Source organism: Gavialis gangeticus, unplaced genomic scaffold, assembly GCF_001723915.1.
Source record: "Gavialis gangeticus isolate Ggan-Ray unplaced genomic scaffold, GavGan_comp1, whole genome shotgun sequence".
Classification (NCBI taxonomy): domain Eukaryota; kingdom Metazoa; phylum Chordata; order Crocodylia; family Gavialidae; genus Gavialis; species Gavialis gangeticus.
The window spans coordinates 68,822,978-68,839,990 of NW_017729029.1; the positions used below are offsets into that span (position 1 = coordinate 68,822,978).

The following is a 17,013-nucleotide window of genomic DNA, read 5'->3' on the forward strand; positions in this document are numbered from 1 at the left end:
AACAAAAGCAAAGCAAAACAAAGTAAAACAACGCAAAAACCCCAAGCACCAACACAATGATTCCTTTTTAACTTTCACACCCACTACCTTTCTTTATAAAGACCTGGAAGTTACATTCTAGAATGCACAACAGTCAGATGAACCAAGAGATACACTGAGAAAAGGACAATGAAAATACTAGTATGGCCCCAGCTCTCTAATAAATTGGTATACAAATATGATTATAGTTTACTGGAGATCAAACATAAAAATGTTCCAAAAAAAGCAAAATACTTGTTGTAGAGAAGATAAAGTTTAAGATGATACAGAGAACTGATCAAAAGGAAGCTGACAGGTTTTTATTAAATAATTCAATTTGTAATTGAAGTTTGGTTTTATATGCACTGTACATAAATGAATAAGTAGTAAAAATGGCATATGAATCTCTTGTCTGTCTCTCTCTCTTTCAATAAAATTTCTTTCTAGACTGAAATTTGGAAGCAAAGCAGTTTTCAGGAAATTTTGGATAGGCATCGACATAGACTGGAACTGGAGAAGGAACAGGAGAGTACTTAAAAGAAGAAACATCAAAATGGAATGATTTTTTTTAATAAATGAGAAATTAAACTGAGGAGTGTATATGCACAGCATGACACTGTAGCACTGGCTAGCATACAAAGGAATTTGGTAAGTCCAGAATGTGGGGGCATGGAAGGGAACCTGAAACTGAAGAAGAGAATTGGTGATGTCCTGGAGTAGGAGTTTCTTGAGGAAAGGTCAGGTTGATTTCCCTGTTGTCCATGGATGTGATTTCCTCATATGTTGCTAATGTCAAATCACCCAACCCTAAAAAAAGATTAGTTTGATCCCTGCTGCTCATAAAAATGCACCTGAAGAGGCAAAGCCTTTATCGCTGAAGTGTTCCATTTTGCAAATATTATCAGAAGTTTCCAAATACATTTCCTTAGTGGAGGAGCCTGCCCCTGCAGTTCATTTCCCACTACCATTCCCAGATACCATATATCTGGGAATAACTGGTACTGTTATTCTGTTCCTGAAAAATATGCTGGGTTATGCAGTCACCTGAGGCTGAAGGTGGCACCATGACCTCAGAAGAGGAAGAGAATACAAAGGACCCTAAGCTAGCCTTGCAGCAAACTGGTTCTTAGCAGAAAGTAGAACAGCCTTAGGTCTGCTTTACTGTCAATGGCTTCAAGAGGTTGTTACAGCCATTAGGAGTAATGTGACCTCAGTCAAACCTCCATCAATTATAATAAATGATTGGCATGGGGAATAAGTTAACACTTCTGGAAATCTTCCTATCAAAGCTGTGACAGACTTTGAACAGCTTTGTGCTAGTGCACAGGTGCTCCAGCATCCAGCTCAGAAAGTAGATGTTAACTTGCCAAGTACTTCTGCTTCCTTTATAGTTTTTCCTAAAATGGGGAGAAAAGAACATGGGTATATTTTTAGTTGTGCATTGTTTTCATCTGTGAAAATGTTCATCCATTGCACATAAAGGGGAAATATTTGCTGGAGCTTCTTGGTTACACATTGGCAACATCCCACCAAGAAAGCTATGTAAGAAAAGAAACGCTTACAACACATCAAAGGGGCCCAGTTCCTAAAACAAAGTGCTCCTTTCTTAATATATTTAATGTACTGTATTTGCCTCTCTGCCTTCCAAAATAGAAATGCCAGCTTTAAAGAAATGATCCCCAAATAAGTACAGGAATTATTATAGTACAAAGCTACATTACCTTAATATTCTACATCATACACTACTTATAAAACAGCACAAGGCACAGTTTTTACCTTTTAATCATCAGCCAAACAAAATATTTTCATTTCCAAGGCAGGTAGCCCAATCAGATTTTGGGTATGTTGAATTAACATTTTGAGATCTTTTTCATTTAGAGATATTAAGCTCCATCCTCATTTATGCCACATTTACAGTTGCACCTACTTTAAAATCCCCTTCCACTACCAGAATGGATTAATGGAACCTTAAGCCAGGGCCCTCTATTTTATGAAACAGCTAATTACTTGGCTAGGCATAGATTTATAGAAATACGTTTTAGGGAATAGATCCCCTGCTGGTAAATATTGTTATTGTTCCATTTTCTCCACTCTTCGTGGCTTTACATCAACTGAAGATCAAGCCCTGGTTTTCTTTATTCTGTAGACTAAAGGTTGATAAGGTTTTGAAAATGTTATAATATAGAAAACTGTACAGGGCACATATGGGCAGATTTTAAGTGGACTGGAAGGATGAAAACATCTTTGATCACGAATAAATGGGTGTTGGGTAAGTATCAATACAAACAACCCTCATTGACAATTATGCAAATCTTGATCAACCCCTCCATTGTCTTGGAGGTCCTTTATCATTTTATTTGGGGCATAATATGATTATACATTATTAACGTAAACTAAATTCAATTAAAAGCTTCAGATAGCCAATACCAACATTTTTTTTTACTGTTGGGTTTGATTTTCATCGTATTCTTTGAGGGTGAAATTCCAGCATGTTCAGAGGACCAGCACATCAATCCCAGTTAGCATCCACAGAAGAGGATGGCATCCTACTGTTATGTAGGATTCGTGTGGGTTTATAGGCCTTGGGCTGGTGGTAAATTCATCTTGGCAGTCCCTACTTTCTAGGTGCTGCCAACGAAGAGAATTATTTTTGTCTTCTAATGGAAATTAAAAATGTCTGTACTAATAAAACCAGCAGTAATAGGTTAAAATCTAAGGCAAAAATAAGAGCTTGTTTCTGCTCTTGTGTATCTGGTGTTTTTTGTGCAATCAGTGGAATTACTCTGGATTTACCATGTTATGGTAGCCTGAGAGTGATGTTGTAACTGTGTGATGGTCCAAGAGTATGTGAGATGCAAGGATTTTTTGGGTGGTATCTTTCAAAAGCTTACCTAACTTTATCCCAACTATACAGTTGGTCCAATGAAAGATGCCACCCAAAATATTTCTTGCCTGTGGATCTATCAGAATTATTTTATTTCTGCCCAACAGAAGCAGATTTTGGCTCCTAATCTTCTCTTTGCTCCTAAGTGATTAGTACTCAAATTATCTCTTTAAACAATGCAAATGATTGTTATCATTTACTTCTTTACAGGTTTAAAGAGCCATTCTCAGTCTGGTTATTCTGACAGGGCTTTATTTAACAAAACTCAAAAGCTAGATAAAGAACAAAAACAGAAACAAAAACCCCAATAAAAAAGCCCTCTTCAAATAAGAATGACCTAATTTTATGCCAAAGTATGTATCTTCTTTAGTGACAGACTTATTCAACTCATATTGTTTCCAGCGGATTTATATATAGTCACACTGTTGAGAAATATTCCTTTTTAATAAATACAATAGATAATTTTGAGTGCAGAAGTGCATAACTGCACAAAGAAACAGAAAAAAAGACAGTTGATAAACAGCCTAAGTAGAAACAGGTCCAAGTCTCTCTTATAATGTGATACAAATATAATTGCTGTGAACATTAAAGCAACTAAAAAGGAAAAAAAAATCACAGTATATAATTTCAAAGTGACAACAATTAGATTTCCTTGAAAAAAAGAAAAGCATCACCCTCTTTGTTACAGGATTGTGCTTTGTCCTTGAACCCACTTTACTCATGATTATACTGCCAAAAGTCTGGGACTAGGGGGGCTTATATTTTTTCATCATCATCAATATTATTAATTTTTTTAAATGCGACTGGGCTTGCTTGCTTCAAGGAGGTTTTTGAAACATCTGTGTGCATGGTAGACATAGCTATAGTCTCATAATCCTCATCCCTGGAGCGGAAATCACAAAAATGAAATAAAAACTGTAAGTCCCTCTGGAAGTTCTTGTTAAGAAACCCATAAAAAATAGGGTTTACACAGGTGGAGATCATAGCTGTGAGATGGCAGATCAAGAATAACAAATTGTGGCTGCAGGAAGCAACAGGTAGAATTTCATGATTCCAGTCAAACACAATATTGAAGATGGTAAGGGGCAGCCAACAGACAGCAAATGCAACCACAATAGAGATCAGCATGATGTTGATCCTTTTCGTTTCAGTAGACCTGTACTTATTGTCTCTCATCTTGTCCATCATGTTGTTCCTTCTTTTCAAGCGTATGTATATCTGCAGGAAACAAAAGTCAACAACAACAAGGAAAAAAATTGTAGAATCATTTAGCCTAATGACACCTCTAGGGACAAACAGAAATCAAACAGACAGGACAAAACAAAATCTCTCTTACCTTTAAGTAGCAAATAAATATAAAACAAAGTGGTCCAAAATACTGTATCACCAAAAGGGATGTGGTATAAGAAAGCCTGACAGAGTCGAAAGGGAACAAGTCTAAACATACATATTTGTCCTTATATTCATCGATTGTTATGTTTCTAAAGGGTTCATCTGTTAATACATGATACATCATGAAAGGCAAAGAGGAAGCCATAGCTAGAATCCAGATGGCAGCAATTCCTATGTAGGCATGTCTATTGTTTGGCCTCCACCCTCTGGGGTTGATGATCAGCTGATGGCGTTCAATAGCAATGAGGACCAAAGAGAAAACTGAAACTGTGATTGAGACACACTGCACAAAAGGATTTAGCTTGCACATGGCCTCTCCAAAAATCCAGTGGTCCATTAAAGTGTAAACAAAAGTGAAGGGAAGACACATGATTGTTACTAAAAGATCTGAGAATGAAAGGTTGACAATAAGGATGTTTGTAACATTGCGCATCTCCTTTTGTTTTAAGATGATGATAATCAAGGCCAGATTCCCAGAGATGCCCAGAATGATCACAGCTCCATAAGCCAGGGCCAAAGTGAAGACCATGGCCAAAGGTACATGGCAATCTTCATCTTCAAAGTGTAGGATTCTGGAGTTCTGAGAAAAATTCAAGTAGAGAGAATGATTCACAAAAGAGGAAAGAAGTGATGTATTCATGTTGTTTAGAGCTTGGGTTCAGGTTGTGTAATAATCTCTATTGCAGTTGGTCTCTCCCAAATAATTTCAAAAGTTCAGAATATTCTTATTTCCAACAGGGTATGTGCTCAACAAAAGTTGCAACTGGATTTTCATTTCCTTGATAGTGCTGTACAATCTGCAATGGTAAAGGAACATATATGTTTATTTTGCCTAAGAACATATATGTTTATTTCTTATTTTCAAGATGGGGTATTTATGGTACCAACCCTATAGATGCTGTTACCTGAAGCCCTTGAGGCATTAAAAACATATTAGCATTCTAAATTATAGCATGATTCTGTAATTGGCCAGAATGAGAGTTGCTGTTCTGACTTTCTGAGGATTTATTTTGACAGAGAAGAAAAAAGAGAGACTATACACCATTGTATACATGTATGCGTACTGTATATATGCACCAGGGTATATACCAGCTATCAGAACATACTAGATAACACTGCTAAAGCAACTAACCATGCTAGGAATCTGTTAAAGTACTTTTAAACAATAGAACATTCATTCAGAATAAAAATCATGGGCTCACAATGGGAAGCCTATTTATAGATAAGTGATTATAGTATGGTCATGAAACAGTCATAATATGTGAAGAACAAAAAGTTCTGCATTTCTGAACATGGTTCCCCTGATTTACCTGTGGTAGGTTAGGTCTATGTTGGGTCAGGATTGATGGTAGTCTCATGCAGAGTTTAGATTATGTATGGTTTGTATGGGATGGTTTAGATAGGGATGATCCCTGCCTCAGGTTGACTCTGGAAGTCACTTCCAACCCTACTTCTGTATGATTCTGTGAGTTAGTCTCTGAGGTGCTACCCTACTTTCTGCCTGATATGGTCATGGGGAGGGAGAGAACGATTCTGTATTATGCAATACAAAATGTGTTTCATCGCTTGTTCAGAGTCCTTGACACAGACCTTGGAGTAGCAGGCAATAAATAAGACCCTAGAACAGTGGATCCCAAACTGTGGTATGGGTATTATGAGTGGTACACAGACAACCTGTCTGTGGTACTCATTAACAGATTTTTTTTAATTACTTTATATGACAAACTTTGCTGGTGGTACTTAAGGCTAAACTGAAATATTTGCTGGTGGCGCTTAAGGTTGTATCATTTTAAATTCGTGGTGCACGATCTGTCAGAGTTTGGCAACTGCTGCCCTAGAAGTAAAATAAGTTTTTTATATGCCAGTGTATGCCAAGCCAGGTGCCAAGAGAGCCCTGTTTTGGCCATGAATGATGCATGCCCCCAGTGACTTGGGGGGCACAGCTGAGCTGGCAGTGGCAGAAGCGCGGCAGTGACAGTGGGAGCACAGCAGTGGTGAGTTGGGGAGGAGGGTGGTGAGCACCGACCAGGGGTAGGCGACCAGCCGCAGGCACCGCCAGCAGCGATGGCAGTGGCCAGTGGGGATTGCTGACTGCCTGCAAACACTGCCAGTTGTGTCAGCGGCAGGGTGGCGAGCTGCAACCACCCACAGGGGGTGCACTGCCACGCTCAAGGGGTGCATGTGCACCCGCGTGTACCCCCTCCGCGTTGGCCTTGGTTTTGGCCATGCCAATGGAACAGTTCTGCCATTTCAGATCCTCAGTAGGGTACCATCCAGCCAACAAACATTGAAACTAGAGTCATCTGTAGTCACTCACAGTGGAAAACAGGGTCATAGAATCACAGGAAGTGAGGGTTGGAAGGGACCTCAGGAGGTCACATCTAGTCCAACTGCCTGCTCAAAGCAGGACCCTCCCCAACTAGATCATCCCAGCCAAAGCATTGTCTAACCAAGCCTTAAAAACCTCCAAGGATGGAGACTCCACCACCTGCCTAGGTAACCCGTTCCAGTGCTTCACCACCCTTCTGGTGAGAATGTGTTTCCTAATATCCAAGCTAAACCTCCCTTGCTGCAGCTTGAGACCACTGCCCCTTATTCTGTCGTTTGCCACGACTGAGAACAAGGTAGCTGAAGGTCCCCTCCGTGCCGAGAGGCTCGTGCAGTGAGAAGGAAGACTTCCACATCAGCAAGCAGCACGGAGTGGGGAAAAGTGGCCCCAATCACCACCCACGGGCCAGAAAGCGCTCTGAGATGTGAAGGGCTGGATGACCCTGGTGATGCTAAATAAGTGCCCTGAGCCCTCCGCATAAAGAGCCCGGGCTGCCTTCTCCTGGATACACCGGGGTGGAAGGGCTGGCGGGCTGCGGTGCAGTGCATGTTCCAGGTTGCCTCGGAAGGGCTCTGCATGGCGGGGAGGCCGGCTTTGGTCCTCCCGGAGAGCGCACGTGCCCAGCAGAGCAGGACCGGGAGCCAGGACGGGAGCGCTGCGCACAGCGGGGGATGCTCAGAGCTGAAACCCAGCGCAAGCCGGGGCGACCCCAGCCATGTGTTCCCGGACAGGCGGCCCCGGAGCCGGGGTTTCGGACGGGCAGGGTGAGCTGGCTCCTCCGAGGGGGCTCGGGGGCATGGGCAGGGGCCATGCCAAGCCCACAGCCCTAGGGCTCTCCGGCTCTATCACGTCGGCTCCCGAGCATTTGAGTCCCAGAGCACTTTACTGTGTAGAGCAGCTGCTCGCCACGGGGGAAGAGCAGCTCCCCGAGCACTGCCCCTGAGCACTGTCCGCCCTAAAGCTTGCCCCTGGCGACCTTGGCGCTGCAAGCCTCCCGCACCGTCCCCTGGCGGTGCCCCGCCCCAGCACAAACGGGGGTGGCCGAGGGAGGCATCCTCGCCCTGCTCAGATGTCCGGCTTCTCCCAGATCTCAGAAGGGCATGCAAGGCCCTCCGGCATCTCTCGCCCAGTGTATTGAACTGGCAGGTAGCAACAGCTTGTCCACAGCACTTTCTAACTTGAATACTGGTTAACCTTCAACAGATTTAGTAGGGTCTAGGCATAATGTGTACTGCACCTTTGGGTGCTGGATATTATGAGTCCTAGCCCTCACTTTCCATTCACTGTATAGGGAACGAAGGGCGTTGTTACAAGTTACCTTTACACCTTTCTAATGGCACTTAAAGTGGGAGCGTCCATGCATCAGAGGGTGTTAAACTGTACTGAGTCCTCTCTAAGCATGTTAAAATGAGGTCTCTTTGGGTTCTCTACACGGTTCTGCCTGGGTTGGGCTAGTCTGCTCCACAGAGATAAAGCAACCCGTTTGCAGCGTCCCAAAATGCACAGCTCCCAGCCCCTGTACCCCTGACAAACCTGCCACCCAGGACCCAAGGCAGGCTTCTGGGCTGGGGGGCAGGCACACAGCCCTGCCCTCAGAGGGCTAAGCCTTTGCCACACACTGCTCACTCGGTTGGCCTGTCCTTATGGACGCAGAGGAGGAGGGGGAGCTGGATGAGCCTCAGCTAAACCTGAGGGTAGGAAACACCAGGTCCAGGCTAGAATCGCTGCCCAGGCTAGAAGAAGCTGGTGCACAAACATCATGGGCTCGGGACTGACAACCTCTTCCTTTCGTGATGATAAAGACTGGAGAGGGGGTGATCCAGGGCTAGGTCCTGAGCCCCTTCGATGAGGCAAAGATCTCTGATGAGCTCCGTGAGGAATAGGGAGGGGTTGATATAATAAACCTGAGTGCTTGATCTAATAATCTGCTGAGCGATTGGTATCATAATCCTTGAGGGACTCCGTTATGCTCAAACATACACTTGCAAGAGAAAGGAGGCTGCTGCTGGCTTGCAATCCGTTTTCCCTATTACGGTAGCAGGGTTGGAAAGTGCTGAGCTCAGTTCATGACCGATCGCATCTTTAACCTTGGCATCATTTTGCAACCGTATTTTCTCCTGCTCTGTTATGACCTGCTCCCTCACACAGCTCTTATTTTCCAGCTGTTTCCCTCCCAGCGGTGAGGTAGCAAAGGACAAACCCAACTTGACTTGAGCAAACTGGAGGAAACGAGGAAACCTAACTAATCAACATTGTGTGATGGGCCGACAAAGGACTAGGGATCAAAGGGGAAGCAGCCCCTCTGATCACCTTCATCTGAGCTAGAATTGCTCTCCAGCAAAGAAAGGAGGAGAAAAGAAGAAAAGAAAAAGCGAAAACTAAACACAGTGCACATAAAAAGGGATCAATATTTACCCATGTCACACAAATAGACGTGCTTAAATGATTCCTTCTTCCGGCTATGAAAGCACAGAGACTCAGGCATTGTGTGCTTAGAGGGGGGAAAAGAAAAGAAAGGGAAAATCAAATAAGCTGGCACACCTCTGCTCCAACTGCAGCTAGCAACAGCCTTGTTGAGTCTGGAATTTCTCCTCTGCCAAGTCTCCCGCCAGCTATTTCAAATGTACGCTTAACCCCAGGTCATAGCAGTCAGAGAGAGGATTGCCATGTTAATGATGCCTGAAGTAGACCTCGATAATGTTATTGAGACACATCTGATCTCCGACCAGTTAGAAGAGCTGTAATCCTACCCTGCCTAAATCCACTTGAGCAGTGCTACCTATAGGGAGTATGCAGTAACCACAGGTGCAGGAACAAGTGTCCAAAGAGCAGATCCCTCATCCTCCTGGCAGGTAATGACTCCTCTTTGATGTCTCCTATGGCCGAGGCCAGATCTTTTGCTCAAAGTTGCCAGGGGTGGAAGGGTTTGCAGGATCAAAGCCTACTGCGGGTGGCAGGGCCAATGAGGTATATGCAACGATTAAATCACTCGGCTGGTTTTGCAGTCCATTCCTACAAGGGATCCCTCCCCATCACCAGGCATGCAACCTCCACAGCGCTGCAAGTACTTTTGAAGATGCTGCTTTCCTCAGGGAACTGCTGCAGCCCGGCTTGGATGAAGCAGATCTTCTGCCCCAAGTTTGACTACTCCCATTTTTTCCAGCTGGTTTGGACATCCACTAAGTATTAATACATGTTTTACATGGGGTCATCGAGTCGTTTCATCCTCCCGCTCTGCTTCCCATCCACAATCCCATGCACTGTCAGGGTGAGATATATATCACATATGTCTGTGTACAATGTCTGTGCCCATATTGAACTCAGACATATGGACCTATCTGTAGACTCTGTACCTGCATCCTGCTCTTTAGGTGTCTATATGCAGGTAGAAAGCTGCCTGTGCATCTGTCTGGTGCATGCAAGGATTATTTACACGCACCAGCTTCAATTTTCCTTGGTCCGAACGACAAACCAGGGCAAGTTTCCCTTTAAACTAAAATGAATCCCTGCTTCATTTGGGCAGAAGAGATCACCTCCAAGCGCGTCAAGGCTAGGACTTTGCTAGGTCCCCGCAGGTCAAGGCGTGGAGTGGGAGATCCGTGTCTTTTCCCCTCTGCCTTGGCTGGGATGATCTAGTTGGGGATGGTCCTGCTTTTACCAGGGGGTTGCACTAGATGACCTCCTGAGGTCCCTTCCAACCCTCATTTTTCTATGATCTCCAGTAATAAACTAGGCAGAAGCTTTTTGGGGGGTGCCAGGCCTAAGCTTTGCTCTCCCCCCCTCCCTCCCATCACTGTTCCCTATTCTGCATTATTTAGTAGGCGCCTCTAAAGGGAAAATCCACACGCAAGGTCCTTCCTCGCAGCAGAGAAGCCAGGAGAGCCTCCAGCCTCCAAATCACACCCTAGGATTGGGGGGTGGGGGAGAGCTAGTGCTGTTTGCTCGGGGTCGTGGCACCTTGTCCCATACCTGAATTTAAATACACTGGAAATATGGAGCGGATTAAGTTGACAGAGGTCGGGTTTGTCTTTGCCTGACAGCTCATCAGCTGAAGACGACGCAGGTAGCCCTGGGTGCACCGCTGCCCGAAAAGACTGCTTAGCCTGTGCTTCTCGGGGTAGGCAGGGAGAAATCAAGAAGAAACAAAGGCACACAGCACCTCAGCCTTTCCCTCTGGGAGGTAAGCAGATCTCTCTTGCACTTTCCAAGGATGCAGGTGAGAAGTTTGATGCAAGGGTCCAAGGACGCGATGCTAGGGGATTGGAAAGACCCTGCGAAAACTCTGCCTCTGCACGGCACCAACCCCACAGGTAATGTACCAACGATCACAGTCACACATCCATCTCACAGACAGGCTGTCACCCGCTTAATCACCCTGATGAACCATACAAATAAAACCTCATAGATAGATGCACCGAGACAGAAATTGAAAGAGCAAGAAAGAGGACTACGGGAGAAACTCACCTTATACTGTAAGTATTCTTAATTTCTCTGGTTCCTTGATCTTCTCAGGGTTTCGAGCAGAAGGAGGGATGGAGAACAAGGAGCAAGGCAAGTGGGGGGGAAGGATCCACTGGTATTTCTCCAGCTCAGATCCTAAAGATTGGCGAGGAGAGCTGGAGACTCCCCCTTAAAGCTGAACACCACCTTATCCCAGTATCCTATGGTGGTGCTGAATTATTCAGAACCTGAACATCCCAATGTAAGCACATCACCTTTAAATTACACATCTGGGGGTGGGTTGCCTAGTAATTCTGAAAGAAATGCAATTAAGTATTGTAACAAAAATGGGGGGGAGGGAATGAAGTGAGAGGCAGTTTGAAATTGCTTAGTCTGGATATTAACATTTTATTTGCAAGGTAGTGCCATCTTGTGGTCAGTGTGAAGATATTAAACTTGAGCCGTTTGGCAAAGTGGCTGGTAACTGGTTAGCACTCTCATGTGCCATTGCAAAGTGTTATCTTTGTTTTAATTTAGACAGTTATGCTCTGCTTTGTTCGTCTCTGGAAATGACTGAACTGGAAAAAAATCCCCGTTTATTTTCAAATAGGCATATTAAGAAAGCTATTTCTAAAGGAAAGTCAATCATCATTCTTACCAATCATCAAATATAAATAGCAATCCCCAGATTTGGAGATTATATTATTTACTGCAGGTATGCCTCACTCTACTCAAAATTATTTTTCTTTTTCCCCCCCTCCAAATTCCAGTTTGTGGAGCACCATTGGTTTGAGGCTAGGAATAGATGTTACATTTGCCTCTGGACAAGTTGTGTCTGTGTTTGTCCTGAATAGAAATATCCTGGGATTGGCATGTATACACATTGCCCTTCTGACCTGGGTTTAGTGAGTGGCTGAATGCACTGCTATTTTTCTGCCAGTGATTAAATGATGCAATCCAACGATAACTATTCAGATGCTCTTTGCAATGTCCTAGGGTAAACTGTTAGTACTTCCTATCTTGTGAATCTTTTTGGGATTTATCCTAGGACAATGGACATAGATGTCTGAATGACTGCACACACAGATGTGTGTTTGTAGCCTGAGAACCCTTCCTGCCTGATAAAGCAATTCATCCTTGGGATGTCTGGAGAGGGGGTGGGTAGTAAAGGGATGGAGAGGAGAGATGAGCCAGGAAAAAAACAGAACATAACCTGAGACACAGAATGAAAAACTGGAGACACTTTATCCTATCCAGTTCTTGAATACAGCATGCATCACTAGTTCTGCAGAACACCAGCAGCTATCAGATGGTAGATTCAAGCTTGCCTCTTCACTGGACACAGTCATAAATATTTAACATTAATAATGCTCACCTTTCCCATTGCTATCCTCATATATTCAGAACAAACCAATGCTGCCTAAAGTCTGCTGTAGTAAGAATGTAGGATTTAGTAATAAGACAGTTTTAGGGCCCATGGCTGAACTGAGAAAGAAATCATTTACATAAACTTGTACATCTTAAAAAGGATTTCAACAGTCATGTAACTTCCAAACACTTGTGAATTTACCAGAAGTGATTCTGAATTAATTTCTAAGTCTGAGTCAATAGGCATACCTGTATTACAAAAGGACCCTGCAATTTTTGTGCTACTTGCTTTGTTGATACGTGCTAAATGATGATTATAACAGTGGTTAATGCACTGTTATTTGTGATTTTTTTACTTAATACAATTTTGCATAGCTTGTGGAGGTTCCAGGGCCTGACATTAAAGTTTGTGGTTTTGCTGCATCTGCAGCCATATATGCCATGTTTATCTTCATGTCAGTCAGAGGTGTGACTACAGTATTTAGAGCCTCTTTTGAACTATATAGTTTAGTCACTGCCAGAGGTATATCTTCTGAGCTCAGTGAAGACTGCAAAATCTGGCCAAGAAACTAAGAAAAAACGGAGATGATTTGTCTATCCTTAGCTCCATGTTAAGCAGAATGATGAGGACTCTATAGATGGCACTTTTGACTCTGAACCAATGAAAACTTCAGGATATGCAGACATGAGGTCCTGTGTATTTGTGGCCACCAAAGGTGTTATAGTATTTCTGATAAACAGGATCATTGTCCATTACCTATGCTTTGATCAGAAATAAGAAAGGACTCTTTCCATGCCAGGAGTTTTCCACTCCACAACTGCATCACAGTGGCAGTCATGCTATTGTTAACTCCCATATCTTATAGTTATTTTAAAAATAAATATTTTAAAATATTTTAAATGTTTTATTGCTGTTACAGGCCAAGCATTCTGATTGCAATGAGTGCTGAAGGAAAGGACTATGTCATTTATACATTCCTCAGACCTGAATAGAGGTGTTTGTTCAGCGTGTGTTGGCTAGCCAGATACAAATAGAGAAGTAACATTGTTCTTATCAAGGAAACTCCCAGCAGTCTCAATTTGACATGTTCTTCCTTGCTTCTTGCCCTCCATTCATGTAAATTGTCACCACTAACTAGCAAAACAGCATCAAGCAGATAAAAAAGAACAGCATTTCCTAAAAATATTACCTTAAGGAAGGAAGGAGTCATCATGTTTTAAAAAGCCTTTCAGAAGCAATATTACTTTATTGCCAGTAGATCAATCCATAAATATTTGTACATCTAAACCTATTTAAAACCCTTATTAAAACAAATAGAATGCCAATCTGAGATGGCCATTCCCTCTGTAATTTATTCTGTTGTCTCCAGGTAGTGCAACATAAATATTATACAAGATCATTATATGCCCTTTAAGTGGAGCAACCAGCCAGCCCCTGGGTAGAAACCTGTGGGTAATTATCCAGAAGTTAAAAGCCAGGGGAGACAGCTGGAAGAGGGAATTAGGGAAAGGGTAATTTGTGGTCAGTAGGTATCCCAGAGCAGCTTGCTTCTAGGCAGTACCAGACCTAAGGAACAATTTCCTTTTGTCTGGTGGAAAGCTGAAGATTTTGTGTTGTTTGGTCAGGGATTTTTGTTTGCGCTATCAACGGTTGTTGGAACTGGCTGAGGAATTTCTAAGTGGACAAAGCCCTTCTGCACAAGAACAGGCACACTGACCCATTTATAATCAACCTTTTTGTGTAAGGTGTCTGCAATGCTTAAATATAACAGGGCAAGTTAAAGAGTTTTGTTTCATTAAACCTTAAAGAGTTTTGTTTCATTATTTGCTGTATGTAAAATAAACTAACTTCGAGCTTTCAGTTCTATCAAACAGCAATGCTGCTCTTTCTGTAAGTTTTTTTTTTTAAAAAAAACCTTATTTTTATTGTTTTCATTCTGAAATAGGAATGTGTGCATATGCTTGCATCTCTGCAGTGTCTTTGTTTCACAACACTTCATTCAGAAATAAAGGAACTGTTGGCTATTTCTGAGCCAGATGCTATAGTGAGTGAGTGAGGGTTTTGCCATTAGAAATACCAGCAATTCCTCTGTTTGCATGATTATATCTTATAAGTTGCAGTCACTACATACCCTTACTATACTAGCTTTAAGCTAGCTAGCTCAGGTACTGCTGGCAGGAGACCTGCAACAGTAAGGAGCTCAGTGTGGACTTCAAAGTCCAGCAGAGAAGCTGGATACACACTTGGAGGATTAGCCTAGGCTGAACTCCATGCTCCTACAGCTACACTGACACCTACACTGCTGTCAGTACCCAAGCTAAAGCTAGCTCAAGTGTGTCTACATGGACTGCTGTTCATTTTGGAATAGAAATAAATCATTCTTTCTTTCATGTTTCAAACCAACAGGAGTTACAATTATTTCAGAGAAAGAGAATAAAGTCCCTACCTACAACAGGAGAAAACAAGGTAACTAATGTAAGAGCAGGTGGAGTCTCAGGGTTCTTCCTCCCTCCTCCAGCTTTTATTTCCTGCCCCTGCCCCAGATGGCAGGTTATGCTGGGGCAGGGCTGAGGAGCATCCTGGGGCTGTGCAAGCCAGCAGTGTAAGGGTTGAAGGAGAAGGGGAGAACTCAGGCAGTGCTGTGGGGGCAGGGGAAAATGTCCATGCAGCATGCAGCCCTGGGAGCCAAGGGTATGCCCTGGTATCACCCATGGCTCACCCTGATGTGGTCTGTGGGCATGGAGCCCCAGGCACAAGCAGGAACTGTCCTGCTGGTGAGGCCTGTGAGGTGCACCAAAGCTTTCACCAAAACATGTCCATTTCTAACGAGAAGATTTCTTTAGGACAGGTTTTCAGACCCAGGATAGAATTTCTAGTCAAACTAAGAGCAAGAGGTGCCAATTTTAGAAGAGGTAAGATTATCATAGTTAGGATATTCACTTGAGATGCTGGACTCATGCTCATACTGATACATTGAACCCTGGTTTCTAACATCCAAAATGAGTAGTTTAATCACCTGTAGTTCTTAAGGAGTAGGTTTCAATGTCTCTTTCAGACACACTTTTTGTGAACACTTCAGAGGTCTCAGTATTGTGTTTAATACTTGCCATTTAAAAGTTGGGCAATCCTGACCTATTCTATTGTGCTCATGCTCTATTAGCCCTTTTTGCTTTCATTGATTTCAGATGTAGCAGGGCCAGGATGTTTTTCTCACGTAGTCCACCTGGAGAGGGACTCATCCTTCAAGCTAATTATCTCATATATCATCAGCAAAATGTACCTGATGGTTATCAAAAGCTGCTCCTCCTAAAATAATCAGTAATGTGGTCCTTTCTAAAGGTGATATTAGTTTACTGTGAGACAACCAATCCAGCACTGCAAAGGTGTCCCGAATGTAGATCTCATAGCTACATACCACTCTTTTCACTCATCCCCAGTCACGTTGCAATAAAGGAATTTGGTTTGCACTGTCTTTTATGAAAAAGAAATGTGCTATTCAGAAGCAAAATTAACCAAAGGGGCTATTTTAAAGCATGCGTGCATGTCAGCATTTGTATAGGTGTGTGATGTTGAGTTGGACTGACCTACAAAAAGCACAATTTCAAATAACATAACTATTGTGTATTATTTCCTCATAAACCATGCAGTTATAATTATTCTTCATCCGTCCCAATTTTTGTTAATGTCTTGCTAATGGATTGCTGTTGAACTGGTAGGGGACTTTGCAGTGACATTAGGCTCTGACTCAGAAAGATTGTATGCCAAAGAATTCTAACAATGACTAATTGAAGGCTTGATTTTCAGTAGCACTGAGTGCTTTCAGATCTCCCTGAATTCAACTACAGCATAGAGCTCTCAGCCCTTCTAAATGTTAGGCTGTAGGAACCAGATCCTGGAAGGTAGTTAGGCTTAAGAGTAGCTTTGAAGATTGGATGAATGATTTGAGGATTGGGTATATGATTGTGATACGTGTATATGATACATTGAGTATCTTAATTATATTCCCAAAGTAAAAGAGACATTCCAGAATCTAATGTTAAATATATAGCAAAAGTAAGATCAAATACGGTAGGAAAAACATCTCAGGAATTTTCTGTTATTTTTTTCTTAGCCAGGGGTTTCAGTCCCTGTCCCGGACTTCTTATACATATCTCTCCCCCCCTCCCACCCCACCTTTCTTTCTCTCTCACTCTCATTTCCTATTTTTTTTGGCCCTGGATCTTCTCCAAAGTTACATTTATTTGTCATACTACTTCAAAAAAGAATCCTCTTCCCTGCTGGTCTCATCAGCTATGGTGACTGTCTAAAATCCATTGCTTTCAGAAATGTTCTTAGGTCAATCTCTCCAACATACTTGATGCCCACATACTCCTTTTGTGAACTGTTAAAAATCAACTAATCTGGGTCCTCCAGAATGCCCATATTTTGGAACAAATTCACAGTTATCCACTCTATCATAGGTGACACTGGCTATTTTACTCCAGTTTTGATTTCCAGTGAACTGTAAGTATTGTCAGCTTCTGAGTGCTCAACTTATTTTCTTTTCTTTTGCAACACCTATTTTAATTTCAATAACACTGA

The 17,013-nt window shown here is 42.7% G+C and overlaps 1 protein-coding gene across 1 annotated transcript; it reads right to left on the bottom strand.

Annotated features, from left to right (window-relative positions):
* Positions 1–323: 323 nt before the first annotated feature.
* On the bottom strand, positions 324–11,324 carry NPY1R (neuropeptide Y receptor Y1). Its single transcript, XM_019521735.1, has 3 exons — positions 11,088–11,324; positions 4,239–5,091; positions 324–4,120 (listed from the first exon to the last, which is right to left on the bottom strand). Exons 2-3 carry the CDS (start codon positions 4,932–4,934, stop codon positions 3,659–3,661), a joined length of 1,158 nt encoding a protein of 385 aa, XP_019377280.1. The 5' UTR covers positions 4,935–5,091; positions 11,088–11,324; the 3' UTR covers positions 324–3,658.
* Between the last annotated feature and the right edge of the window lie 5,689 nt (positions 11,325–17,013).